General features: G+C 46.2%; 1 protein-coding gene across 1 annotated transcript in view; it reads right to left on the bottom strand.

The window, feature by feature from the left end:
• crb2a (crumbs cell polarity complex component 2a) overlaps positions 1-23,258 on the bottom strand; it is a 35,186-nt gene extending 11,928 nt beyond the window's left edge. Inside the window, exons 1-2 of the mRNA XM_055875328.1 lie at positions 22,918-23,258; positions 1,027-1,722 (exon numbers count right to left, since the gene is read on the bottom strand). Of these exons, the coding sequence (XP_055731303.1) occupies positions 1,027-1,722; positions 22,918-22,984 (763 nt within the window). The 5' untranslated portion in view covers positions 22,985-23,258. The remainder of the gene's footprint in view (positions 1-1,026; positions 1,723-22,917) is intronic.
• Between the last annotated feature and the right edge of the window lie 999 nt (positions 23,259-24,257).

Below are 24,257 nucleotides of genomic sequence, written 5' to 3'. Positions count from 1 at the left end.
GTCAGTGAGGAACTGTACATCATGTACTAGGAGGGGGACATATCTTCCACAGACTGCACCATTGTATCTCATCTACATCAAGTCAACTTGTCCATAGATCCTACCTGCTCTTATGACAATACTGAAAGAAAGAAACACAAGCTAAATAAATAGTCAATTGTAAATGCAAGAGAATCCTATTTGTACTCTGGTGTTTGCTTCTCTAGCTATAAATAGTCAGTAGCATGGAATCTGCTTGTTGATGTCTCTAGATAGCGCAAGTGATAATGTAAAGATGCCTCAGTTGCCCGTCTCAACCCTTTCCTTGAAAATCTCCATCGTCACTGATATGCTGACAAAGGAATGCATTAGTGCTGACTCTTCCCACCCCATTAGAGATAAGCATGAAGCCCTTAGACACAGACCAGACCTGCTGAGAAAAGAAAGGAGTGTAAGAAATGAAGTGTACAAGTTGTGGAGTGTTTTCTCTCACTCAGCGGGAGACCTATCCACAGGGGCCAATATCCACAGGGGCCAAGCTGAAGATAAGACTAGAGACCTGAATCCAACATCTTACTCTCTGTACTTAAAATTCTTATAGTTCTCTGTTTATCAAGAACCAAACGTACACTTAAAGGTGCAGTTAGTAAGATGACAACAACAAGACAAGATTAGCATAATTATTCATCTCTGCCAAGCCTCATTATTGGCTCTGCACAATTTGCACTGTTCTTTGTGGCACGAACGCACACCCTCATTGGTTAATAGGAAATCATCCTGTTGTTAATGATGATGTCAGCTTTAATGTGAAAACATTCTGGCATGGTGAATGAAGTACTAATATGAGATACCTAAATCTTGTGGATACATTATGTCCAGAAACATTAAAAAGCAGAGCATCAGATATCCCTCCACACTGGAGGAAATGTTAGGTGAGAGACAGTGAGTTGTGGCTGATACAGGGTTACGAAAATGGTTGGAAAATTACACTTAATTCGAGACTCCTGTGGGCAGAGGAGTGAGCGGTGAAAAGGCGGAACAACTTACCTGTAAACCCTACGAGGCACTGGCATTTGTACCGGTCCTTCTCGTTGATACAGGTCCCATTATTCTCGCAGGGCCGCGAGGCGCACTCATTGATGTCGATCTCGCAGTTATAGCCCTGGAAGCCTGGCACACAGAAACAGTGAAACTCGGCCACGCCGTCCATGCAGATAGCGCCGTTCTGGCAAGGATGGGACGCACACTCGTCCACGTCCTCTTCACAATGCTCCCCGTTAAACCCCAGTGCACAGTGACACTCAAACCCCTCCTGTAACAGTATACAAGTCCCATTGTTCAGACACGGCTCGTCGATGCAGTCGGTCACCCGCTCTTCACAGTCCTCTCCTCCGTAGCCGGGTGGACATCGGCAGAAGTAACTGTTGACCTGGTCGATGCACTCTGTGTGGGGCTCAGAGCAAGGGTTGCTATGGCACTCGTCCACTTCCTCAGTGCAGTTGTCCCCAGTAAATCCTTCGGGGCAGACACAGTGGTACTCGGACGTGCCAGGGGTGCTGGTGCAGTCTGAGCAGGGGGCGAAGGAGCAGGCGTCGTAGAGTTCGTCGCAGTCTTTGCCCATGTAGCGGACCTCGTTGCGAGGGGGGCAGAGGCACGCATAGTCGTCCATGGTGTCCACGCAGGTAGCGCCATTCTGGCAGGGCCCGGACAAGCACTTGTCACTGGTTGCCGTGCAGAATATCCCTGAGGAGAAGAAAAGGAGAGGCTTGTTGTTGTGCAAAATGGACAGTTTACCCTAATACAGTCAAGATGCCCTGACAAGTCATCACAACTTTGTGTATTTATCACGTCACATTTGGTTTGTTCACACAAGAGAGTCCTTTACATTTTTGTAGGGAAAAGTGGGTTGTTGTTTAGTATGATTTTAATGGACTTATGCCATATTTCTATGACAACATCCTATGTGGGTGACGCCGGTACACCTCTGAATGTCTCCCAGATATCTACACCATGTGAGCCCTGTGCTTGCACAATGTTGTTTTGTTGAGTGCCACTCTAAGCCGATTCACAACCAGCTTTGGTCCAGATTTGTAGGCTATTGGTTCTGACACAAAAACATTGGCAAAAAATGTTATGAAGTTGTAAACATTGATAGTCTACTGCACTACTCTGCTAGAAGTTCATAGTTGGAGGTATTTTGGTTTTGTTTCTTTGGGGCTGTTCAGCAACTGTAAAACGTCTCACCCCAGTGCTGCAATGAACAAGAGCACAATCAAACTTAATGATGCAAAAGGCTGCTAGATGTTTGTACTTTATCAAGAAGCACATAACATCATTTGGAAAAAAACTGAAGTACAATAATTTTGTCAACAACATCTCATAAACACTTATAATGTATTACTATTTAGCATTTGAGTGTCTCTAACATTAGCCACCTGGTTAGATGGTGGACAAATAGCAGTGCCAACTTACTGAACCATGGTCAAAGTTAGTAGGTCTCTCTGTGCTAATCCTGATATGTGTATTCACCCTGACATTTCCTTTCATCTTCTCCTCCCTTCATTCGAAAGGACAAATCGTGTAGGAGAGAGTCCTGGAGCAACTGTAGAGTTCATGGCCTCTTTCGCAGTAGACTCCCAGTGCTAAATCTCCAACTAAAGCTAAGAAACCCTCCGTGCACTACAAAGTATTTTTCCGTTGGCTTTGTTTTGCGTAGCTAGTTTAGTGCTCATTGACAGAGTGTTAACAATGGGCATCTGGGGTGTCTCAAGTCTTAATCTTTCCTGTCACTCCCAAAGGGAACGATGACCACCCCTAGACCACAACAAATGTTTTAAAAACACAACAAAGTCTGAAAATATTTTCCCTCGTAGCTTGTAGGCCTAGAATCCAGAGGACTCTCAACTGAGCAAGGAAAAAAAGAGAGAGTGCCATCTAGCTAACATTTGCCTTGTTTGTTTAGTAATTGTTATGGTAAAGCTAAAACAAAAGTTTCCCCAATGAACTTTTTAGGAAAGACCAATGCTCTGGGCAAAGGCATGCAGGGGATTCCAGGGAGCGGAGAAGTGTCTTGACGGAATTCCAGCCACGAACCCTTGAAGGTAGAGCAGATAAGATGCAGATCAGATGCATGGTCTGCAGACTATCAAGTGTCCACTCGACAGGTGGGGTTTATGGGGTGGATAACTACGAGTTAGCACGCTAGGTTAACTTCTCCAGGTCGTTAGCTTGGCACAACCTGATCCCACAGCACCTCTCTCTCATTTAACACTTCAGCGCTCACATTTCCTCTCAGGAAGTGTGTCAGGGAGCTCTGACTCAATTGATTCTAATCCATGTTTACTACAAAGTAAATTATGTTAATTTACACATGCAGTTTGTTACGAAGCACATGTTATTGACCGTTGATGTTTTTTCACGGATCATGTAATTACCACATGGATACAAACAGTTTAAATATACTTTTATGATCACAATCACTATCAAAACTCAACTATGGCAGTGAGTAACTTGACTGTCATAAAGTTTGAGTCGGTTATGTTTTTCATAGAAAATGGGGTAAAAAAAAATCTGCAACACTGAATGTATTGTGCTCGAGCCCTCTCTAGCCAGATGCGGTGCTCTCTGTAGGTACATGGAGCTGAACCACAGGAGGCTGCTGAGGGGAAGACGGATCATAATAATGGCTGGTGTTTGATGTATTTGATAACATTCCACTAATTCCGCTCCAGCCATTACAACTACCCGTCCTCCCCAATTAAGGTGCCACCAACCTCCTGTGAACTGAATAGAGCAGGACGCTTTTGGGAGGAGGATGGGGGATATTCTGTCCATCCGCTATCTCCCTGCACCGGCCAATTGTGTGAGCCCAGTGTGGAATCAGTCCACATTCCACAGATTGAACAGACCCCCATCCCCCACCTCTAACGTCCACCCACCATCCCAAACTACCTCCCCCCACCACCACCGTCCACTCCACCATCCCAAATCCACCCTCACATTCATCCCCCACACTTTGATCAGTGTTCTGTTCCCAAATTCTCATTGGAGCGTAAGATATTAACGATGAAGGGAGTAGAGAGAGAGAGGGAGGGATGGGGGTAGGGTGAGGGAGGGAGGAATGTTGCAGACACTGGTGGTGTGGTGCATGGTCCATGAGATTGACCTCGTCTCTCACACACAGCATTAGTGATGTTGGCCAGGTTTTCCTTTGGGACAGAGACATGTAGGGACATAGGTAGACCAATCCGACAAGGTTTGGCTAGGAGCACGGTTGGAAACGCTTTCCACCGTCGGTCGTCTTATAGCTGTGTCTGACAGATGGCCTTGGACATAAGCTCTTAACACCCCTGGACCTGTCACTGTCACCGGTACAGACTGACGAACAGCATCAGACACAGAGAGAGCCCTGGGCATCTCAGTGTAGGAGCACTGATCTAGGATCAGTTTTGCCCATCTTTTCGATCATATGGGACAGGGAGGACCTGATCAGCACTCCTACTCTGGGACACTTTATGAATACAGGCCCTGTTCCCTGCCATGACCACAGGGCCCCTCATTTGGAGTTGACATCAACTCCCTGACCACGTGTGTGAAAACGGCGACCATCTGCAACGACCACTGACCCCCTCATCACACCCCTCTGAGCCAAACTTAGGCGCTCAGGGAACACCCACAGCGCAAGGGCGACACTTGTGACTAACCAAAGAAAAGAGAAATGGGAATAAGTTCTTCCAGTTTTTTTCAGGAATCAAGTAAAGGGAGTTAGTTAAGTAGTGCCCCGTCAGTTGTTATTCAGTTATTCAATTTCTTCCACCGTATTGAAAACAAGGTATTAGAGTCAGCTATTCAGAAACACATGGAGCGGAAAGAGTCACTTTGGAATATGACCACCATGCCTTAGACTCACCCTACTGAAACTAAGTCACCATGATGGCTTTGCCAAAATGTCCATCAGTCTAGGTATATCTAGGTGCACCCCGTGTATCAGTTAGGGTGGCCCCACCCTCAGCAGGTTCGGTATAAACCAGATGCATCCGGTTTTCGGGGGAAATGGAAAGAGAGCCTGTGACGCAAATTCCACTTTTGGACGTTCACAAGGTGACACGCCATCTTAACTCCTCCTCCACATTTACTGGATTGGTTGAACAGTGCAGAAGAGAACCTCCACCGACAGGGCCAGAAAGAGGGAAACACTCTGCTATGTCAGGTTAGGGTGGATCTGATACTAACAGAGATTGTTTGGCAAGGACTGACAACTAAGGATATGCTTACACAGGCAGCCCAATTCTGATGAATTGCCCGATTATTGGCAAAGATCTGATCTGATTGGTCAAAAGACCAATTAGTGGCAAAAAATATCAGAATTGGGATGACTGTGTAAACACAGCCAGAGGCTGTTTGCAAAAACATCAGAGTGGTGATGTAATCACTTTGGAACGAGCTTTTGTCTGTGATTGGAGCAAGTTCTGTTCCCGAAGTTCTGTCTGTGATTATTGAAAGTTCTGTTCCCCAACCTAGCAGTATGGGAATCCATAACTTAGACACCATAACATAGGGGAACAGGTTATCCATAGTATGTTTTCTGAAATACAAACCTCATTTGACAATGGAACCTCAATGTGATGAAGTCCATGATAAAGTATCCCATTGTAAGGTCATCTAATCAAAGTCTGCGAGTTACTTTCAGGCCAAGAGAAATCCCTTGATCAGCTTGTCAGCTAGTTGAACGCTTTGTCACAACAGCCAGAGCTTATGGCTTGATCTGAAGCAGAGAGACATCTACAAAAGAAGATAGCTCAATAGCAAGCAAGCTCAGTGTGCTCAGGCAGTATGCTGAACAGTGTCTAAAAGGTTCTAACGAGACTCAAATAGAAGCCTCAGGGTGCTTCCTGGGGTCTCTGCAGGCTATTGTGTTTTTCATTCATTCAACTGTCTCGAACAGCCACACACACTCATTCATACACACTCACACACCTGCCACCGGTGACCCTTGGATACCGGAAAGCAGCCAGGAATTCCTTTATTGCGCGTGCATGTGTGTGTGCCCAACCCTGCATCCGGGAAAGGGACTGGCAAACACATGACTCCCCCCAAAACTCAGAGTAGGGTTGCCATGGCAGCCCTAAAATTTATGCAGGGGGCTTAGGGAGGGCCAGCGCTCTCCCCTGACCTGCTCCTCCAACTCTCCTGTCAGTGAGGGATGCTGGGATAGGGTGTTAGCAGTGATGGGGTAAGAAAGATGGCGGGTAATGGGGTAAAGCCAAGCTGTTTAACCTCACTCTCCCCTCACCTCCCGCTGTGGCCCACTCATGGAGGAACACTTTGCTGGCTCGCCAGAAGGCAGGTTGTCACATCTCATTTCAGTTTTAAAGGTGCATGTAGCTTGCTGTGTGTTTGTAGGAACTCAGAGGATTACAGTGGGGCTTCTGGCGGGTTTTAGCTGCATGGCAAATCCCTTTAGAGAGCAGGCGGAGTATAAAAACTTGTAGACTTAGTCCGTAGTCTCCCGTTGAGGTGAAAAGTAGCATGGTAAAGAAAAAAAACGTCCCGAAGTTGGACTTTGTTGCACAGAAAAGATCACATCTCTCTATGCCCATGAGAAGGAATTTAGGTCATTTGTTTTTTATTTCAGAAGTTTGGAACCAAAACAATTAAGATTCTGTAGTGCACAATTAAGACATTTTTCATGCATTATGCTCAAAGCACTAATTGCGATAATGATGATAGTCACACTGACTGGGTAATTACAGCTGTATAATGGAGGATTGTGATAAGATTGAACACTGTTCTCTTCGGGACCTGGGAGAGCCACACCGTGTGTTCTGTTTCCTCCCAGCCCAGTGCTATAACACCTGGTTCATAATAATCAGTTCAGCTCTCCAGAACCGGGAAGGAAGACCCTGAGATTGATGATGAATGTTACCCTGGGCATCCATGCCCCATGCACCTTTTCCTCAAATGCACATGATATTAACATCTTACATCTCATGTACCTGTTATTTAATGTTAAATCTTATCTCGAACAATAAGAATTTGGCCCTCTACATGGGTAGGAACATGTCATTTGTTTAGCGTATGCTCGGTGAATCAGTATCAATATTGTACGTAATGTAATATTGTCAGCCCCTCAATTTAGCCTGGAGTGAACCAGAAATGGACTTAGCCTCCCAGTGAGCAGTGAAGCTGTACCGGACATGAAATAAATGACTGAAATGTGGAAATAAATTATCCAGAAGTGAGAACGGGCTGAGTAGACAACCCTGACATACACCCTTTTTAAAATTGTACCCTTTTTTCCACTCCACCCTCTTCAACTCTCCTTAGAGGCGGGTCAGATAGCCTTTCTGACCTTGAGAGCGTTTCTCTGGTCTTAATCTCTCCCGACTGATTTCGGCCAATCCCCTTGCTCCTCTAAGCTCCTGATAGCAGGATACCTGAGCAGATTACCACTGAGAGGCTCTCTGCATGTTCTCACTTTTCACTTCTCACTTCACACATGTTCTACATACACATTATATAACAATGCCCGCATGTACCCACACATGTACACAGGTATATGCTGTATGTATACTCACAACTTCAAGTACTATGCATGTACACAGGTTACGTATTCTCACAACATTAAGTACTAAATATGTACACAGCTATATACGTATTCTCAAAACTTCAGGTACTGTGCATGCACACAGGTATATACTTATTCTCAGAAATTAAAATACTATGCATGTACGCAGGTATAAACTTGTACTCACAACTTCAAGTACTATGCATGTACACACACTCTACCTCTAAATAAGCATGTAGACAAATAAATATCCTCAAAACACACACGCGCATACACCAGTTATACTTGCACTGTATGCACACATAAACACACATACAGTATTTGAGCCAGGTGGACAGACACAAACGTATACTAAAGTGTTGACGGTGATTTGAGCCCCGGACTTTGACTTTTCACCGAACTTACCAAAATAGAATTCACTGGTCCATGACGGCAAACAGGAAGTAATCCACAGATTCAAATAGAAACAGGCATGAAAGTACCAGTTTCATTTCTGGTTAAAATTTGTAGCAAGTGTTTGGCTTAAATATACTTAATTAAATGTTTGTGTGTGTCTGTGTTCTTGTACTGACTCAATATAGATGACTGGTCCTGACTCACTATTTTTATTTGACTAGGCAAGTCAGTTAAGAACAAATTCTTATTTTCAATGACAGTCTAGGAACATTGGGTTAACTTCCTTGTTCAGGGGCAAAACGACAGATTTTTACTTTGTCAGCTCGGGGATTTGATCTTGCAACCTTTCGGTTACTAGTCCAACGCTCTAACCACTAGGCTACCTGCCGCCCCAACTATAGATGACTGGTTCTGACTCACTATAGATAACTGGTCTTGACTCACTATAGACCACTGGTTCTGACTCACTATAGATCAGGGCTACCCAAACCTCTTCCTGGAGATCTACTGTCCTGTAGGTTTTCAGTCCAACCCTAATTTAGCATATCTGATTCAGTTAGTTAAGGCCTTGTTGAGCAGCTAATTAGTAGAATCAGGTGTGTTAAATTAGGGTTGGACTGAAAACCCACAGGACAGTAGACCTCCGGGAAGAGGGTTGGGCAGCCCTGCTTTAGATGACTGGCTGGTCCTGATTCACTATAGATGAACTGGTCCTGACTCACTATAGATGACTGGTCCTGACTCACTATAGATGACTGGTCCTGACTCACTATAGATGACTTGTCCTGACTCACTATAGATGAACTGGTCCTGACTCACTATAGATGACTGGTCCTGACTCACTATAGATGACTGGTCCTGACTCACTATAGATGGCTGGTACTGACTCACTATAGATGGCTGGTACTGACTCACTATAGATGACTGGTCCTGACTCACTATAGATGGCTGGTACTGACTCACTATAGATGGCTGGTACTGACTCACTATAGATGACTGATACTGACTTACTATAGATGGCTGGTCCTGACTCACTATAGATGACTGGTCCTGACTTACTATAGATGACTGGTCCTGACTCACTATAGATGGCTGGTACTGACTTACTATAGATGGCTGGTACTGACTCACTATAAATGACTGGTCCTGACTCACTATAGATGGCTGGTACTGACTCACTATAGATGACTGGTCCTGACTTACTATAGATGACTGGTCCTGACTCACTATAGATGACTGGTCCTGACTCACTATAGATAACTGGTCCTGACTCTATAAATGACTGGTCCTGCCTCACTATAAATGACTGGTCTTGACTCATTATAGATGACTGGCCCTGACTTACTATAGATGGCTGGTCCTGACTCACTATAGACGACTGGTTCTGACTCATTATAGACGACTGGTACTGACTCACTATAGATGACTGGCCCTGACTCACTATAGATGACTGGCCCTGACTCACTATAGATAACTGGCCCTGACTCACTATAGACGACGGGTCCTAACTCACTATAGATGACTGGTTCTGACTCATTATAGATGACTGGTTCTGACTCACTATAGATGACTGGTCCTGACTCACTATAGATGACTGGTCCTAACTCACTATAGATGACTGGTTCTGACTCATTATAGATGACTGGTTCTGACTCACTATAAATGACTGGTTCTGACTCACTATAGATGACTGGTCCTGACTCTATAAATGACTGGTCCTGACTCACTATAAATGACTGGTCTTGACTCATTATAGATGACTGGCCCTGACTCACTATAGATGACTGGTCCGAACTTACTATAAATGACTGGTCCTGACTCACTGTAGATGACTGGTTCTGATTCACTGTAGATGACTGGTCCAGACTCACTGTAGATGACTGGTCCTGACTCACTATAGATGACTGGTTCTGATTCACTGTAGATGACTGGTCCTGACTCACTATAGATGGCTGGTCCTGACTCACTATAGATGGCTGGTACTGACTCACTATAGATGGCTGGTACTGACTTACTATAGATGGCTGGTCCTGACTCACTATAGATGACTGGTCCTGACTTACTATAGATGACTGGTCCTGACTCACTATAGATGGCTGGTACTGACTTACTATAGATGGCTGGTACTGACTCACTATAAATGACTGGTCCTGACTCACTATAGATGGCTGGTACTGACTCACTATAGATGACTGGTCCTGACTTACTATAGATGACTGGTCCTGACTCACTATAGATGACTGGTCCTGACTCACTATAGATAACTGGTCCTGACTCTATAAATGACTGGTCCTGCCTCACTATAAATGACTGGTCTTGACTCATTATAGATGACTGGCCCTGACTTACTATAGATGGCTGGTCCTGACTCACTATAGACGACTGGTTCTGACTCATTATAGACGACTGGTACTGACTCACTATAGATGACTGGCCCTGACTCACTATAGATGACTGGCCCTGACTCACTATAGATAACTGGCCCTGACTCACTATAGACGACGGGTCCTAACTCACTATAGATGACTGGTTCTGACTCATTATAGATGACTGGTTCTGACTCACTATAGATGACTGGTCCTGACTCACTATAGATGACTGGTCCTAACTCACTATAGATGACTGGTTCTGACTCATTATAGATGACTGGTTCTGACTCACTATAAATGACTGGTTCTGACTCACTATAGATGACTGGTCCTGACTCTATAAATGACTGGTCCTGACTCACTATAAATGACTGGTCTTGACTCATTATAGATGACTGGCCCTGACTCACTATAGATGACTGGTCCGAACTTACTATAAATGACTGGTCCTGACTCACTGTAGATGACTGGTTCTGATTCACTGTAGATGACTGGTCCTGACTCACTATAGATGACTGGTCCTGACTCACTATAGATGACTGGTGACTCACTATAGATGGCTGGTACTGACTCACTATAGATGGCTGGTACTGACTCACTATAGATGACTGATACTGACTTACTATAGATGGCTGGTACTGACTCACTATAAATGACTGGTCCTGACTCACTATAGATGGCTGGTACTGACTCACTATAGATGGCTGGTACTGACTCACTATAGATGACAGGTCCAGACTCACTATATATGGCTGGTACTGACTTACTATAGATGGCTGGTCCTGACTCACTATAGATAACTGGTCCTGACACTATAAATGACTGGTTCTGACTCACTATAGATGACTGGTCCTGACTCTATAAATGACTGGTCCTGACTCACTATAAATGACTGGTCTTGACTCATTATAGATGACTGGCCCTGACTCACTATAGATGACTGGCCCTGACTCACTATAGACGACGGGTCCTAACTCACTATAGATGACTGGTTCTGACTCATTATAGATGACTGGTTCTGACTCACTATGGATCAGGGCTGCCCAAACCTCTTCCTGGAGATCTACTGTCCTGTAGGTTTTCAGTCCAACCCTAATTTAGCATATCTGATTCAGTTAGTTAAGGTCTTGTTGAGCAGCTAATTAGTAGAATCAGGTGTGTTAAATTAGGGTTGGACTGAAAACCCACAGGACCGTCAATCTCCAGGAAGAGGGTTGGGCAGCCCTGCTTTAGATGACTGGTACAGACTCACTATAGATGACTGGTCCTGACTCTATAAATGACTGGTCCTGACTCACTATAGACAATTGGTACTGACTCACTGTAGATGACTGGTCCTGACTTACTATAGATGACTGGTCCTGACTCACATTCTGACTCACTATAAATGACTGGTTCTGCCGCACTATAGATGACTGGTTCTGACTCATTGTATATGACTGGTCCTGACTCACTATAGATGACTGGTCCTGACTCACTATAGATGACTGGTCCTGACTCACTATAGATGACTGGTCCTGACTCACTGTAGATGACTTGTCCTGACTCACTATAGATGACTGGTTCTGCCTCACTATAGATGACTGGTCCTGCCTCACTATAGATGACTGGTCCTGCCTCACTATAGATGACTGGTCCTGCCTCACTATAGATGACTGGTCCTGACTCACTATAGATGACTTGTCCTGACTCACTATAGATGACTGGTCCTGACTCACTATAGATGACTTGTCCTGACTCACTATAGATGACTGGTCCTGACTCACTATAGATGACTGGTTCTGCCTCACTATAGATGACTGGTCCTGACTCACTATAGATAACTGGTCCTGACTCACTATAGATGACTGGTCCTGACTCACTGTAGATGACTGGTCCGAACTTACTATAAATGAATGGTCCTGACTCACTGTAAATGACTGGTCCTGACTCACTATAGATGACTGGTTCTGCCTCACTCTAGATTACTGGTACAGACTCATGTTTACCTGCACCTGATACTGCACACACACACTCAAAGGGAGGCTCCTCTGGGGGCGGCCAGACTTGACAGCCGTCTCCCACACCTGTCTCCACTCTCCACTCAGCAGCTCTGATGGACTGCAGGGTCCTAACCTCTCTGCTCAACACCACCCTCCATCTCCCTCTCACACACACACACACACACATTTTTCCCACCCCATTCCAGCTTTTTTGCCCAAAACCCCCTACCGCATGCATACACACACACACACACACACACACACACACACACACACACACACACACACACACACACACACACACACACACACACACACACACACACACAGCACCTCGTCATTCAAATCCCCTTACCAAACACACACTCGATATCCCACACAGCCCCTTCTCTCTCATTCCAACCTCTAAAAGAGGGCAAGTCATAGCTAAGACAGTCCACTCTTGTGATGTCACCACCTTCCCTCTTCTCTGGTGCCTATCTAACGTAGCTATGAATTTTATGTCTGTGGAACCTGGCCATGGGCATGGGGTGCTAGTCACTCTGGACTTGGGGACAGGACTTGGGGGTCAGCAGAGTGTGTGGTGATGATCCAGGCTCAGCTGTCAGTCAAGGCCGACCAGACAGTCCAGACCAGGGTTGTGTTCATTTGGCAGAAAACAGAAGAAAATAACTGAAACAGTGAGGCACTATTTGGACCCATCCATGTAAAAATAAGATATTTTGTTTTCAATTGCAAAAAAATTTGAAACGTTTTCTATTATATGCTCTAATGAATAAAACCCAGAGTTAGTTGCTGAGTCTGAGAAATGTGCTGTTTAATTTGCCACAATCCTTACTCTCTCCTCTTCCCTCCTCTACTCTCTCCTCTTCCCTCTCATCTACTCTCTCCTCTTCCCTCCTCTACTCTCTCCTCTTCCCTCCTCTACTCTCTCCTCTCCTCTTCCCTCCTCTACTCTCTCCTCTTCCCTCCTCTACTCTCTCCTCTACTTTCTCCTCTCCCCTCATCTACTCTCTCCTCTTCCCTCCTCTACTCTCTCCTCTCCCCTCCTCTACTCTCTCCTCTTCCCTCCTCTTTACTCTCTCCTCTTCCCTCTCCTCTACTTTCTCCTCTTCCCTCTCCTCTACTCTCTCCTCTACTCTCTCCTCCACTCTCTCCTCTTCTCTCTCCTCTTCTCTCCTCTACTCTGTCCTCTACTCTCTCCTCTTCCCTCCTCTACTCTCTCCTCTTCTCTCCTCTACTCTCCCCTTCTCTCCTCTACTCTCTCCTCTTCTCTCCTCTACTCTCTCCCCTTCTCTCTCCTCTACTCTCTCCCCTTCTCTCTCCTCTACCCTCCTCTACTCTCTCCTCTTCCCTCCTCTACTCTATCCTCTTCCCTCCTCTTCCCTCTCCTCTTTACTCTCCTCTTCCCTCCTCTACTCTCTTCTCTTCCCTCCTCTTTACTCTCTCCTCTTCCCTCTCCTCTACCCTCCTCTACTCTCTTCTCTTCCCTCCTCTACTCTCTCCTCTTCTCTCCTCTACTCTCTCCTCTTCTCTCCTCTACTCTCTCCTCTTCCCTCCTCTACTCTCTCTACTCTCTCCTCTCCTCTACTCTCTCCTCTTCCCTCTCCTCTTTACTCTCTTCTCTTCCCTCTCCTCTTTACTCTCCTCTACTCTCTCCTCTTCCCTCCTCTACTCTCTCCTCTTCTCTCCTCTACTCTCTCCTCTTCTCTCCCCTTTACTCTCTCCTCTTCCCTCCTCTTTACTCTCTCCTCTTCCCTCTCCTCTACTTTCTCCTCTTCCCTCTCCTCTACTCTCTCCTCTACTCTCTCCTCTACTCTCTCCTCTTCTCTCCTCTACTCTCCTCTACTCTCCACCCTTCTCTCTCCTGTACCCTCCTCTACTCTCTCCTCTTCCCTCCTCTACTCTCTCCTCTTCCCTCCTCTTCCCTCTCCCCTACTCTCTCCTCTTCCCTCTCCTCTTTACTCTCCTCTTCCCTCCTCTACTCTCTTCTCTTCCCTCCTCTTTACTCTCTCCTCTACCCTCGTCTACTCTCTCCTCTTCCCTCCTCTACTCTCTCCTCTTCTCTCCTCTACTCTCTCCTCTTCTCTCCTCTACTCTCTCCTCTTCTCTCCTCTACTCTCTCCTCTTCCCTCCTCTACTCTCTCCTCTTCCCTCCTCTACTCTCTCCTCTTCTCTCCTCTACTCTCTCCTCTCCTCTACTCTCTCCTCTTCCCTCTCCTCTTTACCCTCTTCTCTTCCCTCTCCTCTACTCTCGCCTCTTCCCTCTCTCCTATTCTCTCCTCTACTCTCTCCTCTTCTCTCCTCTACTCTCTCCTCTTCCCTCCTCTACTCTCTCCTCTTCTCTCCTCTACTCTCTCCTCTTCTCTTCCCTTTACTCTCTCCTCTTCCCTCCTCTACTCTCTCCTCTTCCCTCCTCTTTACTCTCTCCTCTTCCCTCTCCTCTACTTTCTCCTCTTCCCTCTCCTCTACTCTCTCCTCTACTCTCTCCTCTACTCTCTCCTCTACTCTCTCCTCTTCCCTCGTCTACTCTCTCCTCTTCTCTCCTCTACTCTCTCCCCTTCTCTCTCCTCTACTCTCTCCCCTTCTCTCTCCTCTACCCTCCTCTACTCTCTCCTCTTCCCTCCTCTACTCTATCCTCTTCCCTCCTCTTCCCTCTCCTCTACTCTCTCCTCTTCCCTCTCCTCTTTACTCTCCTCTTCCCTCCTCTACTCTCTTCTCTTCCCTCCTCTTTACTCTCTCCTCTTCCCTCTTCTCTACCCTCCTCTACTCTCTTCTCTTCCCTCCTCTACTCTCTCCTCTTCTCTCCTCTACTCTCTCCTCTTCTCTACTCTCTCCTCTTCCCTCCTCTACTCTCTCCTCTTCTCTCCTCTACTCTCTCCTCTCCTCTACTCTCTCCTCTTCCCTCTCCTCTTTACTCTCTTCTCTTCCCTCTCCTCTTTACTCTCCTCTACTCTCGCCTCTTCCCTCTCTTCTACTCTCTCCTCTTCCCTCTCCTCTTCCCTCTCCTCTACTCTCTCCTCTTCCCTCCTCTACTCTCTCCTCGTCTCTCCTCTACTCTCTCATCTTCTCTCCTCTACTCTCTCCTCTTCTCTCCCCTTTACTCTCTCCTCTTCCCTCCTCTACTCTACTCCTTTTCCCTCCTCTTTACTCTCTCCTCTTCCCTCCTCTACTCTCTCCTCTTCCCTCCTCTACTCTCTCCTCTACTCTCTCCTCTTCCCTCTCCTCTACTCTCTCCCCTCTCCTCTACTCTCTCCTCTTCCCTCTCCTCTACTCTCTCCTCTTCCCTCTCCTCTACTTTCTCCTCTTCCCTCTCCTCTACTCTCTCCTCTTCCCTCTCCACTACTCTCTCCTCTACTCTCTCCTCTACTCTCTCTACTCTCTCCTCTTCTCTCCTCTACTCTCTCCTCTTCCCTCTCCTCTTTACTCTCTTCTCTTCCCTCTCCTCTTTACTCTCCTCTACTCTCGCCTCTTCCCTCTCTTCTACTCTCTCCTCTTCCCTCTCCTCTTCCCTCTCCTCTACTCTCTCCTCTTCCCTCCTCTACTCTCTCCTCTTCTCTCCTCTACTCTCTCCTCTTCTCTCCCCTTTACTCTCTCCTCTTCCCTCCTCTACTCTCTCCTCTACTCTCCACCCTTCTCTCTCCTCTTCCCTCCTCTACTCTCTCCTCTTCCCTCCTCTTCCCTCTCCCCTACTCTCTCCTCTTCTCTCCCCTTTACTCTCTCCTCTTCCCTTCTCTACTCTCTCCTCTACTCTCCACCCTTCTCTCTCCTCTACCCTCCTCTACTCTCTCCTCTTCCCTCCTCTTCCCTCTCCCCTACTCTCTCCTCTTCCCTCTCCTCTTTACTCTCCTCTTCCCTCCTCTACTCTCTTCTCTTCCCTCCTCTTTACTCTCTCCTCTACCCTCGTCTACTCTCTCCTCTTCCCTCCTCTACTCTCTCCTCTTCTCTCCTCTTCCCTCCTCTTTACTCTCTCCTCTTCCCTCCTCTACTCTCTCCTCTACTCTCCACCCTTCTCTCTCCTCTACCCTCCTCTACTCTCTCCTCTTCCCTCCTCTTCCCTCTCCCCTACTCTCTCCTCTTCCCTCTCCTCTTTACTCTCCTCTTCCCTCCTCTACTCTCTTCTCTTCCCTCCTCTTTACTCTCTCCTCTACCCTCGTCTACTCTCTCCTCTTCCCTCCTCTACTCTCTCCTCTTCTCTCCTCTTCTCTCCTCTACTCTCTCCTCTTCTCTCCTCTACTCTCTCCTCTTCTCTCCTCTACTCTCTCCTCTACTCTCTCCTCTTCTCTCCTCTACTCTCTCCTCTCCTCTACTCTCTTCCCTCTCCTCTTTACTCTCTTCTCTTCCCTCTCCTCTACTCTCACCTCTTCCCTCTCTCCTATTCTCCCCTCTACTCTCTCCTCTTCTCTCCTCTACTCTCTCCTCTTCCCTCCTCTACTCTCTCCTCTTCTCTCCTCTACTCTCTCCCCTTCTCTCTCCTCTACCCTCCTCTTTACTCTCTCCTCTTCCCTCCTCTACTCTCTCCTCTTCCCTCCTCTACTCTCTCCTCTCCTCTACTCTCTCCTCTACTCTCTCCTCTTCCCTCTCCTCTACTCTCTCCTCTTCCCTCTCCTCTACTCTCTCCTCTTCCCTCTCCTCTACTCTCTCCTCTTCCCTCTCCTCTACTCTCTCCTCTTCCCTCTCCTCTACTCTCTCCTCTTCCCTCTCCTCTACTCTCTCCTCTCCTCTCCTCTACTCTCTCCTCTTCTCTCCTCTACTCTCTCCTCTTCCCTCCTCTACTCTCTCCTCTTCTCTCCTCTACTCTCTCCCCTTCTCTCCTCTACTCTCTCCTCTTCTCTCCTCTACTCTCTCCTCTACTCTCTCCCCTTCTCTCTCCTCTACCCTCCTCTACTCTCTCCTCTTCCCTCCTCTACTCTCTCCTCTTCCCTCCTCTACTCTCTCCTCTTCCCTCCTCTACTCTCTCCTCTTCCCTCTCCTCTACTCTCTCCTCTTCCCTCTCCTCTTTACTCTCCCCTTCTCTCCTCTACTCTCTCCTTTTCCCTCCTCTACTCTCTTCTCTTCCCTCCTCTTTACTCTCTCCTCTACCCTCGTTTACTCTCTCCTCTTCCCTCCTCTACTCTCTCCTCTTCTCTCCTCTACTCTCTCCTCTTCTCTCCTCTACTCTCTCCTCTTCCCTCCTCTACTCTCTCCTCTTCCCTCCTCTACTCTCTCCTCTTCTCTCCTCTACTCTCTCCTCTCCTCTACTCTCTCCTCTTCCCTCTCTCCTATTCTCTCCTCTACTCTCTCCTCTTCCCTCCTCTACTCTCTCCTCTTCTCTCCTCTACTCTCTCCTCTTCTCTCCCCTTTACTCTCTCCTCTTCCCTCCTCTACTCTCTCCTCTTCCCTCCCCTTTACTCTCTCCTCTTCCCTCCTCTACTCTCTCCTCTCCTCTACTCTCTCTTCTACTCTCTCCTCTTCCTTCTCCTCTACTCTCTCCTCTTCCCTCTCCTCTACTCTCTCCTCTTCCCTCCTCTACTTTCTCCTCTTCCCTCTCCTCTACTCTCTCCTCTTCTCTCCTCTACTCTCTCCTCTTCTCTCCTCTACTCTCTCCTCTTCCCTCCTCTACTTTCTCCTCTTCTCTCCTCTACTCTCTCCCCTTCTCTCCTCTACTCTCTCCTCTTCTCTCCTCTACTCTCTCCCCTTCTCTCTCCTCTACCCTCCTCTACTCTCTCCTCTTCCCTCCTCTACTCTCTCCCCTTCTCTCCTCTACTCTCTCCTCTTCTCTCCTCTACTCTCTCCTCTTCCCTCTCCTCTTTACTCTCCTCTTCCCTCTCCTCTACTCTCTCCTCTTCCCTCTCCTCTTTACTCTCCTCTTCCCTCCTCTTTACTCTCTCCTCTACTCTCCTCTACTCTCTCCTCTTCCCTCCTCTACTCTCTTCTCTTCCCTCTCCTCTTTACTCTCCTCTTCCCTCCTCTACTCTCTTCTCTTCCCTCTCCTCTACTCTCCTCTACTCTCTCCTCTTCCCTCTCCTCTACTCTCTTCTCTTCCCTCTCCTCTCTTCTCTTCCCTCTCCTCTACCCTCCTCTACTCTCTCCTCTTCCCTCCTCTACTCTCTCCTCTTCCCTCCTCTACTCTCTCCTCTCCTCTTCCCTACTCTACTCTCTCCTCTTCCCTCCTCTCCTCTTCCCTCCTCTACTCTCCTCTTCCCTCTCATCTACTCTCTCCTCTCCTCTTCCCTCTCATCTACTCTCTCCTCTTCTCTCCTCTACTCTCTTCTCTTCCCTCTCCTCTACTCTCTCCTCTTCCCTCCTCTCCTCTTCCCTCCTCTACTCTCCTCTTGCCTCTCATCTACTCTCTCCTCTCCTCTCTCATCTACTCTCTCCTCTCCTCTTCCCTCTCCTCTACTCTCTCCTCTTCCCTCCTCTACTCTCTCCTCTCCTCTTCCCTACTCTACTCTCTCCTCTTCCCTACTCTACTCTCTCCTCTACTCTACACTCTCTTCTTCCCTCTCCTCTACTCTCTCATCTACTCTCTCCTCTTCCCTCCTCTTCCCTCCTCTACTCTCTCCTCTTCTCTCCTCCACTCTCTCCTCTTATCTGCTCTACTCTCTCCTCTTCTCTCCTCCACTCTCTCCTCTTCTCTGCTCTACTCTCTCCTCTTCCCTACTCTACTCTCTTCTCCTGTCCATTTCTCCCAACTCTCTACCCACTGGGCACAGATGTCAGTTCAACGTCTATTTTTTATTTTCATTTGGTTGAGTTGTCAACTAGCGTGAATTCAATGTGAAATCAACAAACAATTTCACCATTACAATGAATTTAGTTTACAAGTTCTGTGAAAAAAATGAAATTCCCTTAAGTTGGGGAATCCAATCAGTTTTCCACGTTGATTCAATGGCATGACATATAATTATTTTGTTTAAATGACGTAGAAACCACATTGATTCAACCATCTTTTGTCCAGTGGGTCTCCTCACTTCAAACAGTTCAAACAGACAGTGGAGAAAGTCAACAGTGTCCAGAACAGCAGCCAGCTCTACCATGGATCTGAACCTGGCCCAGGGAGGTTGAGAGGGGGAAAGAAAGACAGGCTGTCGCTGACATCTGACAGAACCCTTCCCCCTCTCTCTCCCTCTCTCCCTCCCTATCTCTCCCCCCTCTCTCTCCCTCTCTCCCTCCCTATCTCTCCCCCCTCTCTCTCCCTCTCTATCTCTCCCCCCTCTCTCTCCCTCTCTCCCTCCCTATCTCTCCCCCCTCTCTCTCCCTCTATCCCTCCCTATCTCTCCCCCCTCTCTCTCCCTCTCTCCCTCCCTATCTCTCCCCCCTCTCTCTCCCTCTCTCCCTCCCTATCTCTCCCCCCTCTCTCCCCCCCTCTCTGTTGTCATGTGTTGCTGACTTGCTATGTTGTGTCTTAGGTCTCTCTTTATGTAGTGTTGTCTCTCTTGTCATGATGTGTGTTTTGTCCTATATTTATGTTTTATTTTTTAACATTTTTTTAATTTAATTTCAGCCCCAGTCCCCGCAGGAGGTTTTTTACCTTTTGGTAGGCAGTCATTGTAAAGAAGAATTTGTTCTTAACTGACTTGCCTAGTTAAATAAAAGTTAAATAAAAAAAATCATAATAAATAACAATCGCTCTCTCTCCCTCTCCCCCTCTCTCTCTCTCCCCCTCTCTCTCTCTCCCCCTCTCCCTCTCTCGCTCTCTCTCTCCCCCTCTCGCTCCCTCTCTCCCCCCCTCTCTCTCTCTCTCTCTCTCTCTCCCTCTCCCTCTCTCTCCCTCCCTCTCCCTCCGTCTCCGTCTCCATCTCCCCCTCCCTATTTCTATCTCCCTCTCTCTCCCTCTCCCTCCCTCCCTCCCTCTGTCTCCCCCTCCCTATCTCTCTCTCCCTCTCGCTCTCTCTCTTTGCGCTGGATTCAATCCGTATCGCGGAAGTACCACAGAAGATCTGTGTCAAAATGTAAAGATAATTTCCGATTGAGCCGACATATGCAGTGTTTACTGTGAATGTGGTCTCTGCAAATGCCAGAACATTTCAATTTGCCTTTAAATTTCAAACGAGCTATAACATGGATCTTCTGCGATGCGGATTGAATTCAGCCCATTCTCTCTCTCGCTGACTCTGTCTATGTTGTCACGAGCTAGAGGTCCGTGTGGGGGAGGAGCTAGGGGTCCATTTGGGGGAGGAGCTAGGGATCAGCATGGTTGAATGATTTTAAAGGGCCTGTGAGGTGATTTCTGACCACTGCCCTCTTTGTCTGGAACTGGGAATTAGAAATATCTCCTTCCACCCTCCAAAAAAAACAACCCCCCTTGATACTGTTTACGTGAAGACGGATTTTGAGATGTGAGGTTGTTTGTTTTGTTACACCTTGCCCCTTTCCCTGGTTCCCTGTTCCCCATGAAACAAACCTATCTGAGGAGGAACCTCTGGGGCACGGAGAGATAGTAATCAGCCTGTGGACACGTGGCCTTGGCTAATTCGCAAGCGAAACACAAGGGGGTCCCACACTCTTTGGGAGAACTACATTCAGGTTTTAAGAGGAAATCGTACAACACATAACTTAACCCTTCGCAGTCTACCAGACACTCCAACACTGATAATCCCTCTCAGTCTCTCCGAATAACAAGAGTTAGCACACTATGTAGCAACACGTTAAGCACTAACTACAATACTTTGGCAATTCATTCAGAGATTCATTCAAACGCATGATTTTGGGCTTTTCTTGAGATGGTTTGCGACCTCATATTGTGGCCATTAATTTGCTCGCCTCTCAATGGAATTTTTTATCAGTGAGCTCACTCTTGGTTAGCCTATCTCTGCATGCATGATTTGACATTGACCCTGCCTTCGTTTCTGAATTATAAACTGGTGAACTGTGAAACAGTGGACTAAACTCCCGTGCAGGTTTCAGTTTTCCTGAATTAAACTTATTTTCCTCAATGAACTTTGCAGTGCATTTCAGCATTTGTTTCAATGATACACCTTGATTTCATGGAAAGTCTTCACTCTAATCGCTAATATCTTGAGCTTTGTGTCAATAATACAACGTTTTCATCAAGCGCCTGATTTTAATGAGCCCCAGATAAGATATTCATTCAACTGGGTCCCATATCATCAAAGCAAACAATGTTGCTCAAAGTGATTATCCTCAAATTCTAATATTTTTTTGAGGCCCTCCGATAATACCCTGGAAATTAGTCTGAGGGCCCGTTGTCATGGTTATGAGCAACAATGAACGCGTAGTCGCCTACCCACCCCCGCTCTTTCTGTTTCAGATTCCCTTTTCAGTTGGGGGTGTGTGGGGCAAAATTAGCATAAAGTAGCCAAGCCCCACCCTGAGAACCACTCCTGGGGGGAAATCATAAGTCTAAGCAGTTGCAAAATCAAATGTTTTGCAACTAAAATTAGAGTGTCTATTGGACAAATGCAGGTAGATCCCTCCCCGTTTCATTCCATTTAAGAAACATTTTGGAACAGAATCGTCGTAATGAATAGACCCTGCCCCTGTACCATCGAGCAGCGTCTCTCAAAACAGGGAGACGAGGGGGAATTCTTCAGGCCACTTGTTGTAAAGAGTTGGAGGTACTAGCATCAGTTGAAACCAAGGGAAAAAAGGGTAATTCTTTAGAACAATTATTTTGAAGAGTTAGCACTAGGGTTCCATGCAAACCAATGCCAAAGAGAGTCAAAAACCAAAGGCACGGTGGATTTGCGACAACAGGGGAACACAAAACTCAAGCGACAAGTTTAAAGACAAATCACATTGCATCTTAAATAACTACTCAGCCACAATTTTGTTTTGATGCTCTCAAACACGGACAATGTTTGGAAACTGTCGGAAATATAATTTTGTGTTTCTTGTGATGTAGAATATCATTCATATTCGGGAAGAAATTAATTTAAAGTAGAATAGGAAAGCAACTGCATATGTCAAAACATATGAGAAAAATATATTTAATTACTTTGCCATTTAGAAAATAATTAGTTAGCTTTTTCTGTTGGTGCTTCTGTTTGAAATAACTTCAGAAATGTGTTGTGGGGCATTAAGATATTTACTCGCTTCCTTCAATAATCTTTCCACACAACCTGTTGCTTTCAGGAAAGGAGATTACAAGCCGCCCACAACAACTGGCAAGTGGCGCACTTGTTCCTCTGTAAGGGCTTACACCCCTGCCATACCTTCCCTTCACATTCAACATCTTCTCCAACTTAGAGGCAATCTGTGATTGCTATCTCCATTTAAGTACTTTTAAATGAATAATATAGAAGCATTGATTCTTAAAGAATAGAACTTATAAATGCTTCATGAGCTTAGTTCAACGGTGGTACCTCTTTAGAACCCAAAATATCAGCTTGTTTTACTCCAATGCTTGTAAACAATGTAAATGTAAACAAACACTGTATAGCCTCAAAACATGGTTGAGACTATCATTTTTACATCATGGATGTTCAGTCCCTGAATCCAGTTTAGTCTAGGAATTTGTGAGTGGTTACATTTCTTCAGTCTCATTCCTCAGACTTCTTTGTCATTGTTTGAAGTGCATATTGCCACTAAAGAAAGCGCTACAGGATGTCATTTTTGCACTATGATACATTTACACCCCGTCCCGTAGCGTCATGTCGATCACTTGCAATGAGAGACTTACCCCATTTGAACATCATCATGGTCAGCAGCACTGTTTTCAGATTCAAACTAATTTCCCCAAATTCCATGGTGAAACAAATGACCTGGGAGTTAAAGAAGCAAAAAAATTATAAAATGTTTTCACTTTAATAGCACCCGTCTAGGTATTCTGGAGTTAGAAGAGTTAGTGAGTCTCTTGGTGTTGCCCTGCTCTGCTGTTGGCATGCTACTGACTACCCATGCTTTGTTGGTAATGAGAGCAACATTAGCCTGAAGAGACAGCCTGGTCAGAGTGAGAGAGTGTATTCAACCGGCAGGAGAGGGAGGGGGCAGGAAAACAAGGCACGGATCAGTAAACTTGGGGTGGAATATTCTCGCACACCCCTCTTACCTCACCTTACCCCATCCCTCCTCATTATGAATAGCTACTGCGATTAACCCTATTCTTGGAAGGAGATATCAATTGCAACTGGTCATGGTAACCAGTGTTAAAGTTTATTCTTTAATGTGTAACGTGATGGCACAGTTAATGCAATTTCAGTCCCTGACAGTTTTCAGTCATTGGGCATTATATTTGGAATAAAAAAAATACCTAACATCCCTTTCATTCATTCAATTCAAATTCCTAATTAACTGGAGAAAAAAAATACCACATATCAAATCGTTTAACTCCAACCTAGTCCTCGTCAGTGGTCACTCCAAATATATGAGTCTGCATGGCTAATACCATGTCATATTTCTTAATGGCCGCGTACAATGGTACATCCAATCCAGGGGGATACATTTAGCATTTTTAGCCTCACTTGACCCTCTGGAGTTGTATTAGTAGGAGTGAATCCAGTCCAGGTTTTAGCCACTAGGTCATTCGCGGCCTCAGCAGCTTGATGGCTCCTTTGTGAACATTGGGCTTATCGCTCAGCCGTACAACACCTAGCGGGGACTACAGAGAGGAATGTTATGTGTGTAAGATTGTGACTAAATGTGTAAATGTACATTAATATAGGTGCAATATGCAGAAATCGCAGATCCTGGTTGTTAAAATTCTAATAGTTTGCCTAATTTCAGTTTATGATGGTACAACGTAGAGAGTCATTGTACCGTCTGTGACATATCCTTTCAGTAACCAAAAACATGTTTTTTTCAGCCGTTTAAATCTGGTGTAAAAAAAACAAATGTTTTAGTACAGCATCTGTTTCTGTGTGGTACAGCAAACTGTTTCTGTGTGGTACAGCAACTGTTTCTGTGTGGTACAGCAAACTGTTTCTGTGTGGTACAGCAAACTGTTTCTGTGTGGTACAGCAAACTGTTTCTGTGTGGTACAGCATCTGTTTCTGTGTGGTACAGCAAACTGTTTCTGTGTGG

The sequence above is a fragment of the Salvelinus fontinalis genome, chromosome 21 (genome assembly GCF_029448725.1).
Source record: "Salvelinus fontinalis isolate EN_2023a chromosome 21, ASM2944872v1, whole genome shotgun sequence".
NCBI classification, from domain to species: domain Eukaryota; kingdom Metazoa; phylum Chordata; class Actinopteri; order Salmoniformes; family Salmonidae; genus Salvelinus; species Salvelinus fontinalis.
The sequence above is the reverse complement of the archived record's forward strand: the minus strand, read 5'-3'. Positions and strand labels throughout refer to the sequence as shown.